This window comes from Phocoena sinus, chromosome 6 (assembly GCF_008692025.1).
Source record: "Phocoena sinus isolate mPhoSin1 chromosome 6, mPhoSin1.pri, whole genome shotgun sequence".
NCBI lineage: Eukaryota > Metazoa > Chordata > Mammalia > Artiodactyla > Phocoenidae > Phocoena > Phocoena sinus.
This window is the reverse complement of record NC_045768.1, coordinates 5,351,698-5,378,435: the sequence shown is the minus strand read 5'-3', so window position 1 is coordinate 5,378,435 and position 26,738 is coordinate 5,351,698. Positions and strand designations below refer to the sequence as shown.

At 55.0% G+C, this 26,738-nt stretch overlaps 1 protein-coding gene across 1 annotated transcript in view; it reads left to right on the top strand.

Annotated features, from left to right (window-relative positions):
• LAMC3 (laminin subunit gamma 3) overlaps positions 1-26,738 on the top strand; it is a 60,453-nt gene that overhangs the window by 8,815 nt on the left and 24,900 nt on the right. The window contains exons 2-11 of the mRNA XM_032636317.1: positions 4,046-4,350; positions 8,801-8,931; positions 12,000-12,166; positions 14,968-15,156; positions 15,236-15,353; positions 16,604-16,702; positions 19,409-19,545; positions 22,160-22,270; positions 24,199-24,391; positions 24,554-24,672. Of these exons, the coding sequence (XP_032492208.1) occupies positions 4,046-4,350; positions 8,801-8,931; positions 12,000-12,166; positions 14,968-15,156; positions 15,236-15,353; positions 16,604-16,702; positions 19,409-19,545; positions 22,160-22,270; positions 24,199-24,391; positions 24,554-24,672 (1,569 nt within the window). The remainder of the gene's footprint in view (positions 1-4,045; positions 4,351-8,800; positions 8,932-11,999; positions 12,167-14,967; positions 15,157-15,235; positions 15,354-16,603; positions 16,703-19,408; positions 19,546-22,159; positions 22,271-24,198; positions 24,392-24,553; positions 24,673-26,738) is intronic.

The window sequence follows — 26,738 nt, the reverse complement described above, 5'->3', positions numbered from 1 at the left end:
ATCCTTATGGTTCCACTTTTTTCCCTATTCTAAAAAAATTCCTTGATGAACTTCTTGATTTAGGTTCCATGCCTTGTTCGAATTCCCAGAAGTGGGATTTTTTTTTTTTTTCACCAAAGGCCAGGAATATTTTTATGGCCCTGCGTCTGTGTCACTACACTGCATTCCCAAGGGGCCAATAGGTATGCTTTTGCCGCAGTTTTTTCTTTTATTGTGGTAAAATACACATAACATAAAATTTATTACCTTAACCATTTTTAAATGTGCAGTTCACTGGTATTAAGTATATTCACATTGTTGTATTATTGTTGTATATTCTCCACCATCCACCCACAGAATTTTTTCATCTTCCTAAACTGAAACTCTGTCCCCATTAAATACTATTACTCTCTCCCCTCACCCACCATTCTACTTTCTGTCTCTATATATTCCACTCCTCTAGGGGCTTCATATAGGTGGAATCATATAGTATTTGTCTTTTGATGACTGGCCTAATTTGCATCACATCATGTCCTCAGGCAGGGTTCACGCATGTTGTAGCATGTGTCAGAATTTCCTTCCTTTTTAAGGCTGAATACTATTTCACTGGGTGCATGGACCACATTTTGTTTTTTAATTAATTAATTTATTTTGGGCTGCGTTGGGTCTTCGTTGCTGCGCGTGGGCTTTCTTTAGTTGTGGCACGAGGGCTCAGTAGTTGTGGCTCGCGGGCTTAGTTGCTCCGCGGCATGTGGGATCTTCCTGGACCAGGGCTCGAACCCGTGTCCCCTGCCTTGGCAGGCGGATTCCTAACCACTGCACCGCCAGGGAAGTCCCTGGACCACATTTTGTTTATTCGTCATCTGTTGATGGACACATGGGTTGCTTCTACGTCTTGGCTATTGTGTGTAATGCTGCTATGAACATGTGTGTCCAAATATCTCTTCAAGACCCTGCTTTCAGTACTCTGGGGTCTATACTCAGTAGTGGAATTGCTGGATCATATGGTAAGTCTATTTTAAATTTTTCGTGGAACCGCCAAACTGTTTTCCAAAGGAAATGCACCATTTTGTACTCCTACTAGTGGTGCACAAGGGTTCCAACTTTTCCACACCCTCACCAATGCTTGTTATTGTCATCTGATTTTTTAAAATATATTTATTTATTTACTTAATTTACTTATTTTGGCTGTGCCGCGTCTTAGTTGCGGCATGCATGTGGGATCTAGTTCCTCGACCACGGATTGAACCCGGGCCCCCTGCATTGGGAGCGTGGAGTCTTAACCACTGGACCACCAGGGAAGTCCCTGTTATCTGTTTTTTTAAAAAATAATAGCCGTCCTAATGGATGTGAGGACCAATTTTTAAAAATATATGTAACAGCTTTATGGAGATATAATTTACTGTCCCATTCACCCGATTCAAGCATACAATTCAGTGCTCTTTAGTATTATTCCTAGAATTGTATACCCATCACCACAATCCATTTTTGAACATTTTTATCATCCCCATTAACGTCCCCCTGTGCATGTTAGCAGTCACCTCCCCCTGCCAAGTGTTCACCCAACACCCCAGGCCCTGAAAACCACGAATCTACTTTCTGTCTTTCTGGATTTGCCTATTCAGGACATTTAATGTAGGTGAAATCATACATTATATAGTCTTTGGGATTAGCTTCTTTTATTTATCACAATATTTTCAAGGTTCATCCACATTGTAGCATGTGTCAGTACTTTATTCCTTTTTCTTGCCAAATGACATTCCTTTGTATGACATACCACATTTTATTTATTCGTCTGTCTGTTGACGAACATTTGAGTTGTTTCCATTCTTTGCATTTTATGAGTACCGCTGCTCTGAACATTGGTGTACAGGTTTTTGTGAGGACGTATGTTTTCATTTCGCCTGGGGACACGCCTAGGAGTGAGATTGCTGAGTCATGTGGTAACTCTGTGTTTAACATTTTGAGAAACCACCAGACTGCTTTCCAAAGCAACTGCACCGTTTTACATCTTCACCAGCTGTGTACGACGAGGCTTCCGATTTCTCCACCTCCTTGCCAACACTTATTTTCGTCTGTCTCTTTTATTTTATCCATCTTAAGGGAGTGAAGTGGTATCTCATTGTGGCTTATGATGTTGAGCATCTTCTCATGTGCTCATTGACCATTGATATATCTGTTTTGGAGAAATGCCTGGTAGATCCTTTTTTCTGTTTTCCATTTTTAAATTGGGTTATCTGTGGTTTTTTTTTTTTTTTTTTTGGCTGCGCTGCACACCTTCGAGATCTTAGTTCCCCGACCAGGGATCGAACCCGTGCCCCCTGCAGTGAAAGCATGGAGTCTTAACCACTGGACCTCCAGGGAATTCCCGGGTTGTCTGTCGTTTTATTTTTGAGTTGTAAGAATTCTTTAAATATTCTAGATAAATCCCTTAACAGATTTAATGCTTTGCAAATATTTTCTGCTATTCTGTGGGTTGGCTTTTCATTTTTCTCAGTGGTGTCTTTAGAAGGACAAATTTTTTGATTTTGATGACGTTCAATTCATCTGTTTTTTTTCCTTTGTCAGCTGTGCTTTTGGTGTCACATCTAAGAAGGCTTTGCCTAACCCAGGTCATGAAGATTTACTCCTGTATTTTCTTGTAAGAGTTTTATAGATTTAGCTCTCACTTTGGGCCGAGATGTTTAAACAGAGGATTGAAGTGACTTCTCCTCAGTGCGTAAGGGAGACTGTGGACAGTGACAGAGAGGTGGCAGCAGCGGGAAAGGCCTCCTGGGGTATCTGGGACCAGGGCAGAACAGCCAGAGGGAAGAAAGCAGATGTGGGAAAAGGGTGGAGAGAAGTTCGGAGCAGCTCTGGGGAATGGGAGGGCGCCCTCTCTTGGTCATTCATTCGTTCATTAGTCCATCGGTTTTTCTGCTCTTAGGCGCTGCTTGCTGACACCTGTCGGGGCAGGTGAGGATGTAGGCGGCTGTCCTCCCCACCCGCCCTGCTCCCCAGTCGCATGCGCCTTCCCATCCCAGCCTCCCAGCTCTGAGTAACTGTGGTGGATCTGGAGCCATTGTGAGCGCTCCTGCGGCATAAAGGTGGCAGCTGGGCAGAGAGGAGGGCAGGGTGGGGCCTGAAGATCCCACACCTTGACGTCAGCAGGGTGGGGGAGGGGAGCAGGACTAAAGCCGATGGAGAGGCCACTGGGAGGGGGGAGGGATTGAGCAGAGGGGGCCGAGGAGGGGACCCAGGGTGGGCTGGAAGGAGCAACCCAGGAGCAAGACCCAGGAGGCAGGGCCAGGAGTGTGGGCTGCACGGAGGCCTGGGAAGGGGGCTTCCAAGTAACAGCGATGATCCATGGCCCAGGAAGTAAGGCAAGGCGTGGTCCCCTGGCTGTGACCACAAGGGGCTCTTGGTTGCAAGAGCAGTTTCTGTCGAGTGACCCAGAGAAGCTGCATTGCAGTGGACTGAGGGTTAAATTGGGAGATGAGACCATGGGGCCAACAGATACAGACTTCTCTTAAGAACTTTGGATCAAACAGAAGTTAGATGGAAGCAGGAGACAGACAGGGGTTCGGGGGGGTTGTGTTAGGATTGCGGGGGCGGGGGGGCTTGAAACAGGCATGTCTCCAGACTCCAGGGGTCTAAAATCACTGGGAGGGAATGAGACCAAAAGGCACAGGTGGAAGGTTTGGTTTTTTGGAGTGTAGTAAAAGAAATGACTTTCTAATGGTAGAGCAGGCTTCTTCAGGATGTGGCAACATCCCATTGCTGGAGATAGTTGAGCAGAAAGAGATGGCTGCCTGTCAGGGGTGTTACTCTGCAGATTTCTGTGCAGGGAGACAAACGGGCCTAGTTAAGGGATGGCAAGTACTTGGGAAGCATGCCAGCATTGTCCTCTCCTGTATCCTTGACAGGCATCACTAATTAATCATGGCACACCCAGCACGGTGCTCCAGGCAGCCTCTAACGATCCATCCAAGATAGTATACGCAGCACAGCCGTTCTGCTCTCCCTGGACCAGGATTCTGACGCTCCCTTCCCTTCTGTAAAATGGGTCCACGTCTTCCCACTGCAGGGAAAGCTTACGAGATCACCTACGTGCGGCTGAAGTTCCACACCAGCCGCCCTGAGAGCTTCGCCATCTACAAGCGCACCCAGGCCGGCGGTCCCTGGGAGCCCTACCAGTACTACAGCGCCTCCTGCCAGACGACCTACGGCAAGCCCGAGGGCCAGTACCTGCGCCCCGGCGAGGACGAGCGCATGGCCTTCTGCACCTCCGAGTTCAGCGACATCTCCCCGTTGAGCGGCGGCAACGTGGCCTTCTCCACCCTGGAGGGCCGGCCCAGTGCCTACAACTTTGAGGAGAGCCCCGTGTTGCAGGTCAGAGAGGAGTGGGGCTGGGCGGGGGCCGGGTTGGGGCAGGGGCTGTGCTGGACACTCAGGTCCAGGGGACCACAGAGAAGTCTAAAAGGGCAGGACGACACAGGGGACTGTGAGACCTCCCGTGGTTTTCAGATTTGAAACAGCAGAAGCTTTTGTTGTATCTGAATCTTTTGTGGATGACTGATAATGAAATAGATGGAAGAGGGTGCCCTGTGACAGCCGCCAACTCAGCTGACCCCTTCCTTAGGCAGGTGTGGAAACTGAGGCCCGGAGTGGGGAAAGGACTTCCCAAGGGCACACGTGGGTTGGTGGAAGGGCCCAGCGCAGACCCTGAGGGTCCTGACTCCTAGCTGGAGGTTCTGCTAGAACTCCCTGCTGGGAGCCCCGCTTCCCCGCTCTGTGATGGATGGCGTTGCCTGCCCTGTGTGTCTCCAAGGGCTGTGACGGGGATAAAAGGGAAAACACGAAAAGAACGTGAGTTTGGAGTCATAGAGTCCTGGGATCTGTGCCGTCAGGCAGAGCTACCCAGCAGAACTTCCTGCAGCGACAGAAATGATCCCTAGCAACACCCTCCGGTATGGTACACGAGCCACGTGTCTGTCTGTAGAACACATGGAATGTGACTAGCACGACTGAGGAATTGAATTTTCATTGTTATTTCATTTTAATGAAGTTTAAACAGCCACATGGGGCCAGCAGCTGCCACGTTGGACAGCCAACTATAAAGTGACCCGCACAGTGCGTGTCCTAGAAGAGATGCTCATTCACGCTTTGAAGATAAGGGTTCGTGGTAGCTCACCCGTCTCATCCTCGTGGCAGAGAGCATGGCAGGCTTGTGGCTGTGTGCATCCATACAGGGCCCCCATCCTGCCCACCCGGGTCTACTCAGCTTTGTGGCCCTACCAGTATAAGCACCCACGCATGTCCACATTTCTGTGCGTCAGTGACGGTTCATCTGTGGCTGTGGTGGTCTGTTTGATGTTTCGGGGCATTGGACGGCCCTCTAGTCCACTTCCCTGCGTTCTGACAGACCTCTGCCGAGAAAAACTGCTATCTTCTTCCCTCGACATATTCAGAGCATTTCCTTTGCCTGTCTGGGATAATGAGGGGGCTGGGATTAGAATCCCGTTTGTTTCTGGAGGGAACACGGAGACCCAGAAAGAGGTTGTGCCCCACCCAGGCTGTCCAGCACAAGAAAACACGGTGTCAGCTGGCTTGAGGTCCCCAAGACCACCCTCAGCTTCAGTGATTCACTGGAAGGACTCACAGAATTCAGAAAAGCCGCTGTACTCACGGTGACGATTTACTACAGTGAAAGGATACAGACTGAAACCAACAAAGGGAACAGATACATGGGACAGGTCCAGGAGAGATCAGGCATGGGGCTTCTGGGTGTCCTCTCCTAGTGGAGTCGTGGCGGCAGTGCTGATTTCTCCCAGCAACTGCATGTGACAAGTGCATTGCCAACCAGGGAAGCTCACCTGTGCCTTGGAGTCCAGGGTTTTTATTGGGGGCCAGCCACATGCACATGGCGGACAGCCTATGGCTGACCTTGATCTCCAGCCCCTCCAGAGAGCAGGTGGATTCTGTGTGGCCCAAGGCCTCCCCATAAATCACATTGTCAGCATTGACCATCTGGGGTGGCCCAGGGCCCCAGGTGAACAAAGTTACTCTTATCAAGGAGGACATTCTGAGGGCTTGCAGGTGACCCCCCAGGAGTGGGGGGCAAAGGTCAGAACTCTCTCAGGCAAGGTTAATCCTTTCTGGCACAAAGTCTTATCTCCAGACGCCCAGGCCCTGCTTATCCCATTAAAAACGTTCACTTGTGGGCTTCCCTGGTGGCGCAGTGGTTGAGAGTCCGCCTGCCGATGCAGGGGACACGGGTTCGTGCCCCGGTCCGGGAAGATCCCACATGCCGCGGAGCGGCTGGGCCCGTGAGCCATGGCCGCTGAGCCTGCGCGTCCGGAGCCTGTGCTCCGCAACGGGAGAGGTCACAACAGTGAGAGGCCCGCGTACCACAAAAAAAAAAAAAAAAAAGTTCACCTGTGCTCATCACATGATTCTGTTGAAAATGACAGTTTCTTCTCCATGGGGCTCCAAGCTCTGTAGATTAGAAAACATCGGCCAAGGGCATCTGAAGACAAGCACAAGGGCGGGGCACCTGCTCTGCCTGCATCTGTGCTATCTGGACAGAGGGGCCCCCTGACTTGTTGCCGCTTATGTCCTGGATGCTGTCCCTAACGGGAAAACAGCCTTTTCAGAAATGAGATCCTTGCAGCCCCCAGGCAGAAGGACAGAGAAGGACAAAAAAAGCCAAGCCCCCCCTCCCCTTCTCTCCCCTCTGGGCACCCCCCCCAGGGTGGGGCTTCCTCTAAGGACGTGGAGCGTTGGGGGTGTGGGGTAACGAACGATGTGTCCATGCGGCTGCTGTGTCTTGGGTCCCTCTGTCCTCCATGGGGGCCAAGGACTTGGGGAGAAGGCTGACCCTCTCTGGGCTGCTTGGAGACGAAGCTCCTGCCTGCCGCTTTTGCAGTTAACGCTGCATCCTGGCTCCCACGTCTGTCCAGAGTCAACCCGAGAGCCCACTTGTAGGTTTAGCTGGGCCACTGCAAGTTGCAGGAGCTCCTTGCCTCTGCGTACTGGGGCTCCGGTTTGCCCCCAAAGTTACCTCTAAGGCATCGGGGAGTCACCCGTACAATTTGGGCTAAGGGAACAAATTCCCCTTCTCTCTCCCAGCTCCCTTGCTGGTGTCTCAGGGAGATTTTGATGCTGTTCCTATCACCATTGTCTTCAAGACTGATGGAGCAGGTCAGAGGCTGCAAAGCAGATGCAGGAACCCAAAGAGGGGTCACTGCAGGCCGAGACCTTGGGCAGGTCATTGCCCTCTGGGCTCCATTAGTATGATGAGGGCGTTGGAGTAGATGCAGGAAGGCAGGCTACCTAGTAGCGAAAGCTGGGACCCTGGGGTCAGATAGACCCGAATCCCAGCTCTGCGTGCACCAGCCGTGCAACTAGGAAGCAGAGTACTTACCCTCACTGATCCTGAGTCTTCCCATCTGTAAAGCATGGGTAAGAATAACACCTCCCTGTGGGGTTATGGTGAGGACCTGAGCCATAACCACACAATACGCGTCAGCTACTGCACCTTCCAGCTTGGACACCAGCTGGTTTGGGTTCTCTAGGGGCACTTTTTCTGCAGAAAGAAAAGACTCTTAGACCATCAGTTGTGCTCTGCTGGGCTCCCACCCCGGGCCTTAGCCCCTTTGCTCCTCAGCTGCTTCAGGGACCGACCAGCAGCATCAGTACCACCTGGGCACGTGTGGAAATACAGAGTCTCAGGCCCCACCTCTGATCAGAAGCTGCATTTTAACCTGATCCCTGAATGCACACTGACGTTTGGGAAGTGATTCGGGGAGTGACTCCCCGGAGGTTTACAAACTCAGCTGAGCGCTGAGGTCCCCTCTGAAGCTTTCTGGTCCTGGACCCCTCCCTGGCTGAAGCATCCTCGGGCAGAGGCCCTGGGCCCCAGGCCGCGGGCTCGAGAGGTGCTGAGCCCAAGGGGATCGGAGAGGCCCGCGGGCCTGAGTCGCGCTGGGGTGAGAAGTCAGACTTTGCCAGTTCATTTTCTGTCCTGATGAGCTTGGTTGCTGAACCAGCAGCTGCTGGGCTGAGTTAAAATGCTGGAGCTGACATTCAGCTGGAGCTACCTCTGATGATAACAGCAGGCAGACGAAAATGTCGGCGTTCACGTGGGCTCTCCCCCACCCCCCACCAGCTCTTCCAGGGCGAAGCCTCTCATTCCGCCACGAGCAGGTGTTTATCGAGTGCCCGCTGTGCACCCGGCAGAGCCCGCGCTGGGGATGCAGTGAGAACCAGGGGCCCTGAGTCCTTGTTCTCTTGGGGCTGTGTTCTGGTGGAACAGATGTCACCTGGGGCAGGTGCCCTGTCTGTGGGAGCCTGATACTTGAAACGTGAGAAGCCTGTAAACCCAGGGCCCACCCCACGCCAGGGCGCTGGGACGCATCTTCCCTCAGCTGCCCTCTAGAGCGGGGGTGCGGTCCCGCTGAGGAGTCAGGTAACCTGCGTGACACGGTTTTAGATGGGCTGCTCCGGCACCTCGACCACGTGCCGGATTCCGTGCCCCGCCGCTGACACTGGCCGTCCTCCTCCAGCACCCTCCTGGAGCCGACATTATTCCTTGTCCTATTTCACAGATGGGGAAATGGAGGCTCTGAGACATTGAGCAAACTCCCCAAAGTTGCACGGTTAGGAAGGGGCCGGGCATCCAGGTTGGTGTGACCCAGAAGCACAGGCTCCTTAGTTCTGCAGTGTCCTCGGAATTTGTCTGTGTCTGGCGTGTCCCTGTGTCCCAGAAGATGCCCCGGGGAGCCGGCAGACGCTCAGGAACCCGCTGATGGAGCCCTTTCCCGTGCATCTTGTCCCCCAGGACTGGGTCACCAGCACCGAGTTCCTCATCTCCCTAGACCGGCTCAACACGTTTGGGGATGACATCTTCAAGGACCCCAAGGTGCTGCAGTCCTACTACTACGCTGTGTCCGACTTCTCTGTGGGCGGCAGGTAGGCGGGAAGCAGGGCGGCGGCCGGGACGCTGGACGGGGTGGCGGCTGCCACGTGGGCTCACCCGGTGGCTACCGTGGAGGGTAAAGAAACCACTTCTGGTGCCGCAGGGGGAAAAGAGCAGGAGCCTGGTTCCCGGGCCCGGCGTTCGAGGCCTCCGTGACCCGCCTGCCTCCCGCCTCCCAGCCCCGTTCCTGCTGCTTTTCCCACGTCAGCTGTGTTTCCGCTGCTGTCGGCGGGACACACCGGCCCTCTGCACCTGTGGTTTCCTCTGCCTGGTGGTCCGTCCCCCTTTCTTTTCTTCCTTCCTTTTTTTTTTTTTTTGTTTTGTTTTGTTTTGCGGTACGCGGGCCTCTCACTGTCGTGGCCCCTCCCACTGCGGAGCACAGGCTCCAGACGCGCAGGCTCAGCGGCCATGGCTCACGGGCCCAGCTGCTCCGCGGCATGTGGGATCCCCCCGGACCGGGGCACGAACCCGTGTCCCCTGCATCGGCAGGCGGACTCTCAACCACTGCGCCACCAGGGAAGCCCCCAAGCATGTTTAATAAGGCCTTCAGGCATCTCCAAACAGTACGAACGGTTCAGGCCGCTCCAAAGCCCCACGGCCAGTGACCCAGACAGGTCACCGAGGAGGGAGGCACCGCACTTCTGACCCTTCTCATGTGAGGAGAGTCGGGCTGTTCCGTCGGGACCCCTGGCCCTGGCCTACATACTCCTGCAGCTTCGATCGGTGCACATTGTAGTTTAAGCATCTCGCCTCTCCAAGAAGCAGGGGCCATCCTGTACACACATGGCCACTTGGTACTGGGCCCTCCAGGCACAAATTACGTCTTCAATGTAAACACTCCCTCATCAGGCTCCTTCCTGGAAAGGAGAGAGGAGACAGATGTGTTCCCGCCCCAGGCAGACAGGAACCAGATCAGTCCCCAGTAATCATGTCGCACGCCCCAGATTAACAAGGATAGGAAGCCAGGGCAGGGTGTGCTGGCTGTCAGGGAGACCACCCTGCAGATGGGGACCCTGCGGGAGGTCAGGGGGACCACCCTGCAGATGGGGACCTGGCGAGGCTGGAGATGTGAGGGGCAAGCATCCCAGGTGGAAGAGCCAGCATGTACGAGACCCAGGCTTGACGAACGAGGCAACGGCTCTGCAGCTGGAACAGGGGGCATAGAGACGGCCGGAAGATTGTCGGGGCCGTGGACCAAGTTTATGCAGTCAGTGGGAAGCTGCTGAGGATTTGGCCAGGGTAGTGACAGGGATAGATTTCTAAGGCACCCCAACCCTTGCCATCGCAGGGGCACAGACAAGAGGAGAGAGAAGAAGCTGGTTGGGCAGAGCTGGTGGTAGGATGGGAGAAGTGTGGATCTGAAAGCTATTTAGGGTGGGAAGCCAGCTCCATGTGGGAGTGGTGGCCCATGGGGGTAGGGGGCGAGGGGCTTCCAAAATTCAAGGACGTTTAGGTGGCGTTCGGAGAGGTGAAGATGTCTGGGAAGGGAGCACGGGCACAACTGCCTACACGCAGGGTGTCTGCACCCTCTGGAGGCTGGCGCTCGGGAGTGAAGGGGAAATGGGGGGTGTCTGTGGGGGCCCCTCTGCTTCTCCTCCTCCCCTGCCACTCCCACACTTGATTCAGGTCAAACCGCCCGGGAGCAGGGCCTCTCCACGGATGGTGGATGGTGGTGAGCTACAGCGTCTGCCATCAGGGGGCTTCAGGACAGAGAACATCCGGGCCCCAGCTGCCAAAGCTGGACCACCCTCAGGCCAGCAGCTGGCTGGGGGGCAGTGGCCCGGCAGCCTGTGTCCCACAGTGGCCTGTAGGACTTTCACTCTTTCCCTTGGGATCAGAGGGCTTTGTGGAGGAGGGAGTGTTGGCAATATCCCCTTGGGGCCGTGGGTGTTCCCTTGTCCCAAGACTGCCTGGTGCCCGCCTCACCCCTGCTGGAAGTTCTGGGCATTACCTGCCTACCCTGAGCTCCCAGGGAGGCCAGGCGAGGAAATAGTGCTCTGTGACCTTCCCAAGCCCTGTGTCCCCAGTCCATGGGTACTGGCAGTGGCCAGAGGTTCTTCAACATCCATTTGGGACAGAGCGTGGAGCAGAGCTTATGGGGAGACACCAGATGGCCGTAGAGGAGTGTCTAGGAGCTCAGGGTCTGCGTGGAGTAGGAGAGAACGGGGTTCAGATTCTAGCTCTGCCACGTAGCATTGGCCACCTCATGGTCTGAGCCTCAGTTTCCTCATCTGTGCAATGTGCATAGTTATGGCCCCTCCTGCTGCAGTGGTGAAACTCCAGAGACATGACATGAGCTGGTTGCTCTGTTGGGGGCCGCTACAGAGGAAGGCTGGGAGCTGGAGCCACGGCCATCGTCTGTGTGCCTCAGCCTGGCCGCCCGGGATGGGGGCGATGACCCCACCGGGTCAGGCTCAGCCGAGCACACTGTGTGGCCCCCTGAGCACCTTTGTTCCTGCCTGATTCCACCTGTCTGACTCTGCGGGAGCGGGGGTGGGACAGGCCCAGGGCTGCCCTCAAAGGCACAGGCTCACTGGGGTCTTGAGATGAGCTGGGGGCTGTCCTGTGTAAGGCGCAATCTCCTTCTCATCCCTTTAGACACGAAGGAGGGGGCGTGAGGCGCCTTCCTGGCTGCCTCCACCTCCCACCCACTGCCCTGAGAGCTGGCCCACCCTCTAGCCAGGAGACTGAGATGACTTCTTCCTGGGTCCCCCTCGGCCCCTGGGTGTGGTGCCTTCAGTGGCAGCATCGAGAGCTTGACCATTACTAACTGGTGGCCTCGGGCAGCCTCTCTGCCTCGGTTCCTCCATCTGTTAAATGGGGATCATAGTGGGCTTGTGAAGACGCGATGGGCTTACGCGTGTACAGAGCTCAGAACAGCCCGGCGCGGTGGGTTCCGTTACTGTTGTCCCGGGCACATAGCAGGAGTTCAATAAAGCTCCGTAGCTGAGCGGTAGAACGAGGAGCTCACCCCAAGGCGGGGCTACCTGGTGATGAACCCCTTCTCCGCCGGCACCTCCCCAGCTGCCAGACACCCCCCACCCCCGTGTTCTTTTCCCAGGTGCAAGTGCAACGGGCACGCCAGCGAGTGTGGCCCCAACGAGGAGGGCCGGCTGGTCTGCCGATGCCAGCACAACACCGTGGGCACGGACTGCGAGCGCTGCCTGCCCTTCTTCCAGGACCGCCCGTGGGCCCGGGGCACAGCCGAGGCGGCCAGCGAGTGTCTGCGTAAGTGTCCTGGGACTTCGGTGGCCGGAGGCCGGGGGTGCAGGCCGGGAGACAAACTCCCCATCCCTGGCAGCGGGGCTGCTCCTGGGGGGCCTGGCCGCAGCTTTTGGGGCTCTAAATCCTGTGCAGGTATGAGGACGAGCTGAGGGGGGGCCGGAGGGGGCACGTGATCCTCCGTGCTCGCCCCCCCAGGCAGCCCCTCAGACCCAGTCTCCCCAGGTAGAGGCATGCGTGGCAGGAGGGCTGAGAAGGACCCCCAACTTGTTCCTTTGTGTCAACTGCTCCAACCACAGCTGTCGATCAAAGCCAGGCCACCCCAGGTCCTGGGGTGCTGACCTGCCCACCCAGCCTCTCCTGCAGGCCCCCAGGCAGCCCTTCGCTGCCCCGGCCCCCATGCGACGTGGCTGGCGCTGCCTATCCTCACAGACACGCTGGAGAGGATGTTGCCATCATACTTTTTCCAGGGATGGGGGGCCGCGCATGGGGTGGGGGGCTCCTCCCAGCCTGGCGTGCCCCTCCAGCTTCCCTCTGTCCACAAGCCCTGCCCTCCGACAGTCATCTGGCTTGCTCCGGGCTCCCATGAGTGGCTGGTTGTCGCTGGGCACCAGACTCCACCTGGCTCTGCTGCTGGCAGGAGGCATGTCTTCATGTGTAGGCGCTCCTGACGGCTCAGCCTCTGGACCCACTGTGCTCCTGGGCTGCTGGCATGTAGAGCTGGGGTGGGGAGAGGACGGCTTGTTCCATGGAACAGGATGCTGTCTGCAGGAGCTTCCCGGGGCCACTGTGGCCCTAATGAGTTCCTGCTGCCCGTGCTGGCCTGCCTCCACCAGGAAGTCCTCTCGGGGTCAAGGAAGCTGGCTGGCTCACCCGTTCTGAGGCTGGGGCTCTCTCCATGGTGGGGACACAAAAGGCCAGATTGCTTCTCCCGTCAGGTCCTCACCCCTGAGGTCACATCTCTGTCCTCCCAGCCTGGAACCTGCGTTTCGTGCCTGACCCCTCACGCTCCCCAGTCCAGGCAGCCCCTGAGCCGCACTCACATCCCCCCAACCCATCTGACTGTGTCCTTCTACGCGGTCGACACTGTGGTCCGGCCGGTCACCCCTCGTCTGAGCGTCTGAAGCCGCCACCCCCCTGCTCTCTCAGCCCCCGCACCCGCCTGCCGCCCAGCTGAAGGCACTTGCAGGTGCAGGTGCGATTATATTCATCTACCGAGCCCCTTGCTCCCAGGTGAAGCCCACTCACCACGGCTGGCTGCCCAGCCTCCCTGGATCAAGCCCTGGCTGACCCCTTGACCTCACAACTGCCCCTGCGCCCCTCCCCGTCCCAGCACAGTGCACAACGTCCCCACCCTCTGCCCTGCCCATCACGTGACGTGCCACCCTCCCACGCCACACTGGGTGAACCTTGCTTCTCTGCCTGTGCCACAACTATCCTCTCCCCTCCTGCCTGGGACTCTCCCTTCCCTCTCCTCCCCTCCTTTGCCTGGACACTTCCTGCTCACCCTTCAGGTCCCACTTAGCTGTGACTTCCTCCAGGAAGGCAGCTGTAGGGCCCTCCTTTCACCTCCCGGAGCCTCCCTGCCTCTCCCATCACAGCCCTTCACCTGCAGGATATCCACCTGCTTGCTGCATCTGACCTCCATCAAACAGTGGGACCATGTGTGCGGGCACTGGTCCACACCATGCTGGGCTCACCACGGGAGCCAAGACGGAGCCGATCTTTGGTACATACTTTTTTTTTTTTTTTTAACATGAATGTACTTTGTTTTTTTATTTATTTAGTTTTGGCGGCATTGGGTCTTTGTTGCTGCGCGAGGGCTTCTCATTGCGGTGGCTTCTCTTGTTGTGGAGCACGGGCTCTAGGTGTGCAGGCTTCAGTAGTTGTGGCACGTGGGCTCAGCAGTTGTGGCTCGTGAGCTCTAGAGCGCAGGCTCAGTAGTTGTGGCGCACGGGCTTAGTTGCTCCGCCGCATATGGGATCTTCCCGGACCAGGGCTCGAACCCATGTCCCCTGCATTGGCAGGCAGATTCTTAACCACTGTGCCACCAGGGAAGTCCCTTTGGTACATACTTTTTAAAAACGTAGGAAAAGTAAGCTGGGACGAAGTGAGAGAGTGGTGTGAACTAATATATACTACCTAATGTAAAATAGATAGCTAGTGGGAAGCAGCCACATGGCACAGGGAGATCAGCTCGGTGCTTTGTGACCACCTAGAGGGGTAGGATAGGGAGGGAGGGAGGGAGGGAGACGCAAGAGGGAAGAGATATGGGAACATATGTATATGTATAACTGATTCATTCTGTTATAAAGCAGAAACAACACACCATTGTAAAGCAATTAAACTCCAGTAAAGATGTTTTTTAAAAAACGTATTTATGAGTGAATGAAAGGTGACTTGTATTTTCCATGCTTCTGAGTGACCTCATGGTCACTGGGGATCAGATTCACATACTCTTATGGCTCAGAGGATCCACAGGAGATCTTGGAGGGAGCCACGCTGCCACTCGAGAAGGTAGCCAGTCTGTGATCCATGACCAGGTGACTGTACGTCCTGGCTTGCCTGGGAGGGTCCTGTGTGTGGGTATATTTATTAATGGTGCCCCCTTTGTTCTCGAGAGTGTCCTGTTTTGGAAGATCAATTGACTGGTCTCCAGATCCTTGATCAAGCCAGGCCTGAACTCCATCCTTGCCCTTCCTCCAGCTGCCTGCTCACTCACCACAAGGAAGCTGATTGGCCCATACTCCCCTCCTACCATGTGCTGCGGCCTCTCTCACACACCCTCCCCCACCTCCTGCCCACAGCTTGCAACTGCAGCGGCCGCTCTGAGGAGTGCATGTTTGACCGGGAGCTCTTCCGCAGCTCGGGCCATGGTGGGCGTTGCCTCCACTGCCGTGACCACACAGCCGGGCCACGCTGTGAGCGCTGCCGGGAGAACTTCTATCGCTGGAAGCCACAGATGCCATGCCAGCCCTGTGACTGCCACCCAGCAGGTGAGTGGGCCGCACTGCCCCGACCCCCACCCTCGCCCACCGCCACGGGCTCCTGCTGCCCTGTGTCCTTCCTCCCCAGGCTCTCTGCACCTCCAGTGCAATGACTCTGGCACCTGCACGTGCAAGCCCACGGTGACGGGCTGGAAGTGTGACCGCTGCCTGCCCGGGTTCCACTCGCTCAGTGAGGGCGGCTGCAGGTGAGGGCGGTGGGGACAGTGGGTGTAGATGACCCAGCAAGGGCGCACGGTGGTGGATTTGGACTGAATGATGGGAAGCAGGAGGGGGAGTCCCAAGCCCCTCAGAAGGCAGAGTTGGCAGCAGGCGGTTACCCGGGGGCGGAAGAGGAGGAAGGGATGAAGGCTGACCCCCTGGGGTTCTGCTTCAGGCACCTGGGCGAAGGGAGGCCATTCATGGCAAGGGGAGCACAGGGTGGGGAGAGGCTGAGTCTGCAGTGCTCGTGGGGCATCCAGGGGGACAGAGATCGGCAGGGGCTACTGGCGTCTGGACCTCAGAAGAGGGTCTAACGCTTTACTATCACTTGATTGAGAAAATACACAATGACCCAAAAAAATAAAGCCCTTATAAATTCAGAAGTACTATTAAATGATCTTGGCTTTGGTTCATTGCACCAGTCTCCTTGTATATTTGAAAGGTAGTGGAAATGCCGTTGGGGAGGTTTGGGGAGTCTCAGATCTCTCTCAAAATAGTCATTCAGGCATAAAACTGGCCATTAGGTGGGGACCTGGATGCTTCCCCAGGGTCTCTATGGCCTCTGGGCCTCCGTACATGCCACTTCTCCTACCCTGGAGCATTCTCTTCTCCCTCAACACCCTGCCTCTCCCCAGCCTGTGTCTGAACAAAGTCCTGCTCATCCTTTAATTTTCAGTCAAGGTACAACTCCCCACCTTGTTCCCACTCCAGACACCTCATTGGTGCTGCCACAGCCTCTTCTTGTACATCCTCTCCAATAGCTTTTATCAAAGTACAGCATCTACCTGTTTGCCTGTCCATCCTCACTGGACTCTAGGCTCTGTGAGGACAGGGACCGTGTCTTACCAGATGGGGGATGGATGGATGGATGGGTAGATGGATGGGTGGGTGGATGGAAAATGCATGGATGGGTAAGTGAATAGGTGTGTGGGTGGGATGGATAGAAGGATGGAAGGATGAATAAATGGATCAGTGGTTGGAAGGATGCACAGATGGATGAATGCGTGGATGGATAAGCAGGTGGGTAGGCAGAGGGATCACTGTTCAGGTGAGTGGGTGGGTCACTTCCTTCACTCAGTGGGAACAGTAGAGCCAGTGGGCAGGCTCTTGGGTCAGCCTGCCTCCTGTTCCTCTCGGGCGTGGGGAAGGATAGAGAGATTCCTTCCAAGGAGGGTGGGCTATTCCCACACTGGAGTTGCTCGTTGGATGCTTTCCTCTTGTCCTCTCTCTTTGGCAGACCCTGTACCTGCAATCCCGCTGGCAGCCTGGGCACCTGTGATCCCCGCAGTGGCCGCTGTCCCTGCAAAGAGAATGTGGAAGGCAACCTGTGTGACAGGTGGGTGAACCAATCCAGTAATAAGCCTGCTGGAAGTGACCTCAGTGGTGGTGGGAGGAGCAGGGGCCATCACCCTCCCAGACGTGGGCAACCCCACCACCTGGCACCCTTCCTGGAGCACCATGTATCTGACACCCAGGAAGTTATCTAAAGACTTTGCAATACCATTTATACTTTGACCCACCACCACTGAGAGTTCATAAGCTGTGAAAATACATCTTTTTTCCCCTATCTCAGAATCCTGAAAAGAAAGAGCTAGAAAGGGTAGGAGAGACCATCTAATCCAGGGAGAGCAGATACATGGTACTCGTACCACAACCCTCCCATCTCACACTCAGGGCAGACATCACTAGTAGAGCGCTACCACAACCCTCCCATCTCACACCCAGGGCAGACATCACCAATGGACCACAGCAGTTTACCATGAGCTCTACTGTAACCTCAGAATCCTTCTCTACGCCCTGCTCCAAGAAGCTCCCACCAGTTGAGCTGAGATTCAAGCTTGTTTGCCATCCTTGCCATCCTATCATGGTACAAGCGGAGCTTCTAAGGCTCGACGAGGCAGAAGGACTTTTCCCTGCCCTTCCTCCTTGATGTGTTTAGGGGGCCTCCTAGCCCCAGCAACGGGCTGGCAGACAAATGTGGGTTTACGAACTTGGGCACATTCTGTCCCCTCTTCCTGGCTTCATCTCCAACCTCTGAAGCCTTTGCAGCCAGCGTGGGGTGTGCCAGGGCCTCTTTGATCCTCTGGCCATGGGAACCTGACACAGCAGTATATTGTGGACTCTACCCTTGCCGGACTATGTTGGGCCTCTACTGGTTCAGGAAGAAGCCCGGCCTTGACTCTCACCTTGTCCACGCGGGGCCTGTGGGTCCTGGGGTGGGAGGTGGACTCCCTGCCGGGTCTTCCTCCCCCAAGACCCCTCAAGCTGAAGAGACAGAGTGGAGTTGGGGGACTAGATCCCACTAGCTCTACTCCACTGCCTCGTACCTTGAAGAGGTCTGCCTCTGAGCCTCACTTTACCTGTTTGTGAGATGGGGGGGGCTGGTGAGATGTGTTCGTTGGAGCTGGCCCAGCTTTGGGGTAGTTGGCATCTTCTTATGAATTGGATTCCTCCACCTGGGTCGGCCCGAATGGAGCCCTCATGGTGCAAACCAGGAATATGTGTTTGTAAAAGGCCTCTGCAGGGCTCCTGGGAGAAATGGCTGATTCTGGGGCTGGGGTGGGGAAAACACAGGATGAGCCCGAAGCATCTTGTAGAAAGCAGGGAAGTGCTTAAAAACAAAACCAGACAAAGACAAACCCAGAAAACCCCAAACCAGGATGGGGGCCCGTGTCAAACGGACATGAGCGCCAACCTGAAAGAGTTCCCAGAGCTGGAACAAAATAAGTAACAACAATATCGGATTATAACCCAAAGTATAAAATAAACATCCATGAGTCCACACTGATATAAATAGATGAGTGAATAAATAAATACAGGGGGATGAAGGGACAACTCTTCCTGGCAGAAGAATTCCACGTTAGAAATGGAGAAGGGATGAGGGAAATATTAAAGTACTGTTACAATATCAGAGTAACGATCGCTGTAGGCCAGAGACGCTGATGAATGCTGAAATTCGTGGGCAGAACTTGAGGGAGAAACAGGATATTTGCATGGCCCCCAAATATCTCCCTCAAAATATTTACTAATTACTGTGGTGCTTTCACCATAGGTCCACGATGCTTTGATTACTGCCCCCCTCCCAGAGGTGGAGTTTAATTTCCTTCCCCTTGACCCTGGGCTAGATTTAGTGACTTTTTTTGACGGCTAGAATATGGCAGTTTTGCAGTGGAGAAACCTGGCAGGGACTTCCCTGGTGGTCCAGTGGTTAAGACTCCGCACTCCCAATGCAGGGGGCCCGGGTTCGATCCCTGGTCAGGGAAGCAGATCCCACATGCCACAAGTAAGAGTTCGCATGCCGCAACTAAAGATCCCGCACGTGGCAACGAAGATCCTGTGTGCTGCAACTAAGACCTGGCACAGCCAAATAAATATTAAAAAAAAGAAAGAAAGAAAGAAAAGAAACCCAGCAGGCAGCGCCTTAACTAAATGGTGAAGGTTAACTTTACCAGTGACGTCATACATGACCAGTGATGTCATACATTACCAGTGACATCACACACCTATCATTTACCCTGATACGATGTGAGAAGACGGGCACTTCGCCTCTATTTCTTCCCCAAACCCACAGCCCCAGTCTAATCTTGAAAAACACCAGACAAACCCAAATGGTGGACGTTCTACGAAATATCTGACCAGTACTGTCAAAAGTGTCCAGGAAAGACCGAGAAGCTGTTACAAATGAGATGAAGGACACCACTAAATGCGATGTCATGTCCTGGATGGGATCCTGGAGCAGAAAACAGACATTTGTGGAAAAGGGGGAGAAATCCTAATAAAATCTGGGGTTTAGGAAGTAACGTTAATCAGTGTTAACTTCTTGGCTTTAATAAACGTACCCTGGTAATGGCAGATGTTAACATTAGGAAAAGCTGGGTGAAGAGGCCATGGGAGCTCGTGTCTACAATCTTTGCAACTCTTCTGTAAATCTGAGATTAAAACAACTTTCCCCGGTGATTCTGGGCTCCGGTTAGTCTAGCTGGGATCCCCCGAATGTAGCCAATTCATCTGGCCCCCGTGGGCATGTCCACCTCCATTGCAGATGTCGCCCGGGCACATTTAGCCTGCAGTCCCACAGTCCAGCCGGCTGCAGCAGCTGCTTCTGCTACGGCCACTCCAGGGCGTGTGCGGCCGCTGCCCACTTCCGGGAGCACCACGTCCTCTCCGACTTCCGCCGAGGTAAGAAGTGCCCCCACTGCAGCCACCTCCGAGGGGTCTGCTCCCAGTGCAGCTGGGACGGGCGGTCCTGGGTCCTGCTCTGGGGAGATCCTGCGATGGTGGTGTGGGTGGGTGTGGAAAGGAGGGGGCAGCCTCGGGCTCCAGCCCGGGCGTCTCCCGCAGGCCCACACACCGGCCATGCGCCTCGGGGTCCTTCAGTACCCCCAGCACCTACCTGCATCCCTCGGCTCCCTCCTGGCCGCTGCCGTCTTCCTCAGCCTCCAGCAGGGGTAGGGGGTGGGCACCTGGCAGCCTTTGGAGCCTGTGGGGGAATTTCCAGTTGCTCCTTGGCCCCCTAGTGCTGGGGATCCGGGCTCAATCCCCTGGCCTCCATTTATTGAGCACCTGCTATATGCTAGGCACCATGCTGACCTCGTTATGTCCGTGGAACCTCCTGGATTCCCTGGCAGGTAGATATTCTCATCCCCATTTTACAGATGAGGCACCTGAGGCCCAGAAAAGGAAGGTCACGTAACTTAGTTGTTGGCACCTTGGGTTCATCAGCTCCCGAGTTTTGCTCTTCACTGCTGTGCAGTTCTTCTTTCTAGGTCCAGGGGTGCTGTGGGGACCTGGGTCCCCAGCTCCAGGTGGCTCTTTGGAGCAGGAAAGCAGTGGAGCTCTGAACTCTGCATTAAATCATGGCCTGCGCGGGTCCCTGCCATGCCCACTGAGTCTCCCCACCCCAGCATCTCCCCCAGGGAGCTAGAACCTCAGGGCTGCCTCTGGGGCGCCCCAGATGCAGGGGGAGCAGTGCGCCCTCTGCTGGACACCACGCAGAAAGCAGGACGGAGCAGGGTTTGGAATGGGGACTGCCTTGTGGTCACTTGGGCTGTAGTCCAGGATGTCAGCGTCAGAAGGGACTCATTCTATAGATCCTAGAATAACATCCCGATCCTCCTCACTTGGAGCCAAGCCCTGGGTTTGGTCTCAGCATCTCACGTGATCTCACTAACACCCTTGGCCAGCAGTTCTCAAACGTTTTGATCTCTGGATCCCTTCATGCTCTTGAAAATTAGAGAGAACCTCACAGTCCTTTTGTTTATGTGGGTTGTTTATACGGATATTTTCTGTATTAGAAATTAAAACAGTAGTTTTTAAATATCTGTGTATTAATTCATTTACGGATGACCGTAGTAAACTTATAACAAAATATAACTTCTGCCTGTGAAAAATAACCCTCTTTTTAAAAGACAAAACACCTTGAGAAGAGCGCTACCCGTTTTACATTTTTGCACATCTCTTTAAGGTCTGGCTTAATAGAAGTCAGCTGATCCTTACCACGGCTTCTGCCATTTAGTCTGTTGTGATATCACACATCCTGTAGCTTCTGGAAAATTCTCACTGTAAGAAAGAGAATGAAAAACGCAAATAACATTTTAATGTTATTTAGAAGATAGTTTGACGCCATGGACCCCCTGAAAGAGCCTTTGGGATCTCCCAGGATATTCAAACCAACTTGAGAACTGCTACCGGGACCACAGTACCTCATTGCCTCCATTTTGCAGATGAGGCACTAACCGGCTTCAGAGAGGTTAAGTAACTTGCCCAGGGTCACACAGCCAGCAAAGGGGCAGAGCCTAGTCTAGCACGGAGGAGCCCCGGACTTCCCCTTTCTGACCTCCTTCTGTTTCTTCATCCCTCCCTCCTCACCCCTTGGGTGCCCCAGGTGTTGGGCCTCCACCGTATTCTCCAGCTGCCCCCCTGGAGAGCACCCTCTGGAGGTCACTTGCTCTGTGCCCGACTGTGCCTGGTGTACTGCCATCACCAGAGGGAGGGTGGACTGAACTGGGACTGGGTTCCCACCCTGACCTGGCCACTTCCTAACCAGGTGGCCTCCCTGGGTGCAGTGGGGCTCGTGGCACACACACCTGGAAGGACGGGGTGGTGAGGTCACGGGCGAGGAAATCCTCTGAAGACCTGAAGACAAGGTCTAGTCCAGTCTTGTTAGAGACTGCCCACAGTGGGGTCTCCGGGCTGTCCTCATGTCCTCATCATGTCCTCAAAGCCCAGTGAAGGGGACTTCCCTGGTGGTCCAGTGCTTAAGACTCCATGCTCCCAATGCAGGGGGCCCAGGTTCGATCCCTAGTCAGGGAACTAGATCCTGCATGCTGCAACTTGGAACCTACATGCTGCAACTAAAGATCCGGTGCGCCACAGTTAAGACCCGGCGCAGCCAAATAAATAAATATATATTTTTTTAAAAAAGAAAAAGGCCCACTGAAGGGGCAGGGCAGGCCCGGATGTCTGACTGTGCCCCAACAGAGCCCCGTCTCTGAGCCTCCCAGCTCCTCCTGGAGCCACCTCCCACCCCAAGACCCCCATCCTGATCTGGAATGGGGTTCCGAGCTGCCTGGCTCTGGGCACGGAGCGTTTGCTCGCACCAGCCAGTTCTCATCCCCCCCTGGCCTGTCTCTAGAACAGTCTCTCCCCTCCCTGGGTCCTGGTGTTTCAGGCTGCACTCAGGCCTCTGGGGGTCGTCCTTGGGACCCGGGAAAGGGTGTGAAGTGGGAGGGGGCAGAGGCCACCCTCCAGGGCCTCACCTCACAGGGGCCCTGTGTGTGTGTTTGCTGTCCAGGAGCCGAGGGCTGGCGGACCAGAAGCATGGGGGGCCCAGAGCATCCTGCACAGTGGAGCCCGAGAGGGCTTCTCCTGGACCCAGAGGGCAAGGAGGAGCTCACAGCACCAGGTACCTGCCTCCACAGGCAGGGGCAGGGCTGCCCGCGTCCATTTCCTGTGGCTGCTGTCCCAGATCACCACCAACTTAGTGGCTAAAAGCAACGCAGATGCATTCTTTTAGTGTTCTAGAGGTCGGGAGTTGAAAACGGGTCTTTCTGGGCTGAAGTCGAGGTGTCGGCTGGGCTGGGCTCCTTCTGGGGGAGGCTCGGGGGAGAATCCGTTGCCTGGCCTTTTCTAGCTTCTCGAGGTGGCCTGCATCCCTCTGCTCGTGGCCCCTTCCTCCTCCTTCAAAGCCGGTCAGATCTTTCTCACGTTGCATCTTCCTGACACCACCTCTTTTGCCTTCCTCTCCCATCTCTGAAGGCCCCTTGTGATTATGACACCACCTCTTTTGCCTTCCTCTCCCATCTCTGAAGGCCCCTTGTGATTACGTTGGGCCCAGCTGGATAATCTAAACTAATCTCTGCTTGAAGGTCCGGCTGATTAACAACCTTAATTGCCCCCGCCACGCAGCATAACATATTCACAGATTTCGGGGATCAGGACCTGGACACTTTGGGGGGCCATTTTCCTGCCGACCACGTGCCCCGCAGCCTCTGCTTCCTCATCACAGCCTTGCCACCCAGGGCTCCCTCAGACCACCGTCGCACCCCAGACAGTCCCTGCGCGTTTCCCATCAGCGTCTCACCCCGCCATGCCACCGCACCCCCATGCCCGGGACCATGGTATTCCTGTAGAAGCAAGAAGTTCTAGATTATTCTGAACCACTCCCCACCAACTAGGGCAGCTTTGGTCTCCTGGAAACCGTATCAGACCAGGAGCCTGGAGCCCATTCTTAGCTCCACTGTGGCCAGATTTGGGGTCCACTGGCTCCCTTCACCCAGTCCTGCCCTTTCCCTCTCTCTGCAAGAGGGGCTAGAGAGGGGCACTCAGACGTCTGAGGAACTGTGTAGATGCAGCACCCGTGTGCCCTGCAGTCAGGAAACAAAGGACATGGGGTCCTCGGGTCCTCTCCTGGGGCAGGTGTTCCAAGTTCAGAAGCCCGAGAGCAGAAAACACGCTCTGTTCCCTCGCTGCTTTGTCAACGGATTTAAGAAGAAGGAGTTATTCGCTCACGTGTTTGCTGGGTTCTCTGCTGGGTGCGCTGGGCACACTGCGGTGGGCAGGGCAGGTGGTGGGCGAACTCAACCGTTTTGATTTCACGCACACATCCAACAAACACTCTCGTGAGTACGGAAGGCCTGAAGGGAGGAAGGATGGGGTGTCTTTAGGTCCCTTTCCTTCTGAGTCATTATTTTCCGCCTAAGCACTTGGCTAATACAGAGAAATGACCAAGTAAGACGGGCCATGACAGGGCCCCTCGGTCCTTTATGCGTCTGCCTTCTTCCCACTGGGAGCAAGTTCTGATTCCCATGGGAAGTGTGGCCCTTGGGGGCTGTCAGTGCCCCTACTTAGTCACACGTGTAGCACGCTTGCCTGGTACTCGCTTTGAGCCTCACTAAATGCAGTGGATGCGGGTCCCTAGGGATTCTGAGCTCACGGTGTTGGGCGTCATGAGCGCTGTGTGCACGGGCAGGCAGGTGCCACCGCCTTGCGTACTGTGAGTTTCTCCTCTGCTCCTGTACAGGCTCCCTTGTCCCATGGCACTTCACTTACAAAACCCAAGTTCCATGATAAAAGTCTTAAGAGTGTCAAGATAGGGACAGCAGAGCGTTAAGCCAGGCGTGGGGCCCCAGGTAACTGCTGGGGTCACATGCCCAGGAAGCCAGCCCTGTCTGCGGAGGTATGAGTGGGCCACACTCAGCGTCTTCTGTGCAGGGACCCTTTGATTTTGTAGTTTTATCTTTCGAAGGTTTAATTGGCAATAAAATCAGTGTAGACATTTAAAATCCAGCTAATTAATTGAAGACCGTCAAAGCTGCCCTCTCTTGTCTTCAGAGAAGTTCCTGGGAGACCAGCGGTTCAGCTATGGGCAGCCCCTCACACTGACATTCCGGGGCCCCCCCAGGGCCTCCCCCATCCCTGTGAGGCTGAGGCTGGAAGGGGCGGGTCTGACCTTGACTCTGCGGCATTCCAGCTCGCCCAGCCCCCTGGACGCCAGGCAGCCGGGGGAGGTACAGCTCAAGTTCCTGTAAGTGTCCCGCTCTGTCCTGAGAGATGGGGTCGAGCAGTCGGGGTGGTCCCTGAGGTCCCTGGGGTCTGGGGGCTCCCGCCCTCCCCACTCCTGCTGGAGGATTCCTGGCACCACCTGCCCCGGGCCTCACGTTCTGCTTTGACCCCCTCCCCCTGCCAGGTTGCAAGAGACCTCCGAGGACGTGGACCCTCCGTTGCCGCCCTTCCACGTCCAGCGGCTGCTCACCAATCTGACTGCTCTGCGCATCCAGGCCAGTGGCCACAGTGCCAGCCCTGCCGGTGAGTAATGGTAGGGACACCCCCAGCCCCAAACCAGCTCGGCCCCTGGGCTCTTTCGTGCATAGCCTCGCTGAGTTCTCACAGCAGGCGATCATCGTCCCCGCTTTACCACGAAGGAGTCTGAGGCTCAGAGAGGTTGGGACACTTGCCCAAGTTCATGTAACCAGTAAGGGCAGCAGGAGGGGATGCTGAGCACAGAGGCAGGGGCTGGACAGGTGAGGGGCCTGAGGATGGACAGCTCTAAGGGACAGGTGCTTGGCCACAAGGCAGCCAAGAGCCTGGCGTGGTCGTACCATGGCAGAGTCCCCCACTGCCAGGAGGCCGCACCCTAGAGGGCCGGCCCTAGGTTGGTGCTGGCCGCAGGGGCCAGGCCAGGGTTCCCAGGGTATCGCTTCCCCCTGCTGGTGGTCGGAGGTGTTGCACCTAGAGAAAGCCTGGTTTCTAAACCCTCTGAACCAGCCAGCGAAGTCATCACAACTTCATCTGGGACTTCTCAGCACCTCCCATCCTGGTCACTGGGTGATTTTGCCCTGATGGTCCTCTGACTGTTCCTGGTTCCCTCATTTTTCCTCAATGTACTTTCTCTTCTCCCCACCCCGTGCCTGTACGTGCCTAGACCAGGGATCCTCCATGCCCCTTTTTAGAACAGATCTTTCATATGTAGCACCCCTTTTACTATCTGGAAATGAAATTCACAGATATTATAACCTAGACATAATTTTTTAAAAACAGTATAATATTCTAACTGTAGTACACAGAATAAATAAAAGGAAAGTAAGTGATATTTTTAAATAACCATATGAATTCCAGTCACTGCTTCTAGGAGGGTGATTTGAGAACCCCTGGCTTAGATGGGCAGCTTTTCCTGGGGCGCCTTTGAGTCCAAGACTTGGGGGTTGTAACCCAGCCCCCTCCAGCCCCAGACCTTCCTCCTCTTTGGGGCTGTGGTTTAATTGCCTTCACCCCCATCATCCTTGCCAGTACTCCCTGCTCCCCAGACCCCCCCCCCTTGCAGGAATTTCATTTTTACTCTTTCCAGCAGCTTCCAGAACTTCCTTCTGTCACTCACTCAGCCGTCAGTTAACAGATGTTTACAAAGCACCTACTTAGGCCAGGCCCGTGCTGGGGGTGAACTGGACACGCACGTGGACATATTGACACTCATCTCACCCCACCCCCCAAACCTCCTGTGCCCACTGATAACGTTCTGGGCTGTATCACTCCAGACCTTTCTGTGTGCGTGTACTTACATTTGTATTTTTTTAATAAAGAAATGTGATCCCACGGTATAGTGATCTGCCACTCGCTTTTTTCAGCTAACTGCATCCTGGAGGTTGCTGCTTGCCTTACGCGTAGAAAAGGCTGGCTCTGCATGTCCACCGCATATCACTCCGTGGTAGAGACGCCCCATAAAGTTTTACCCACCCCCCCCCACTCATACATATTGAAGTGGTTTCCAGCTTTTCACCATTGCCAACAGCGCTGCAGGGAACAGCTTCGTATAAAGGTCTTTTATCCTCGTGCAAGTGTGTCTTTAGGACACATTCCTCAAACTGGAAATGTTAGGTCAAAGAGTGTACATTTTACACTTTGACACATGCTATCAAATTTTGCTTCAGCAAGGCTGTACCAATCTATATTCTGATGACAGGTGTCCATTCTCCTTCCCTATTTACCTGCTCTGGTTTTCCTCCAGTGTTTGCAGAGAGTTTTTATATTTTGTCCCAAGTTGCTAGTTGTTTTCTGTGGGAAGGTTGGTCTGAGAGGAGCTACTCCCCTGTTACTAGGAGCAGGACCTCCTGGTTTGTATTCCCACAGTCCCGTGCCTGAGTTCCCCACACCCACATCCTCCACTGTCACTGACTGTAACATGCTCACCAATCTGAGGGTCGTGAATGATAGCAGTCTTTATTTATTTATTTTTTTTGCGGTACGCGGGCCTCTCACCGCTGTGGCCTCTCCCGTTGCGGAGCACAGGCTCAGTGGTCATGGCTCACGGGCCTAACGGCTCTGCGGCATGTGGGATCTTCCCGGACCGGGGCACGAACCTGTGTCCTCTGCATCGG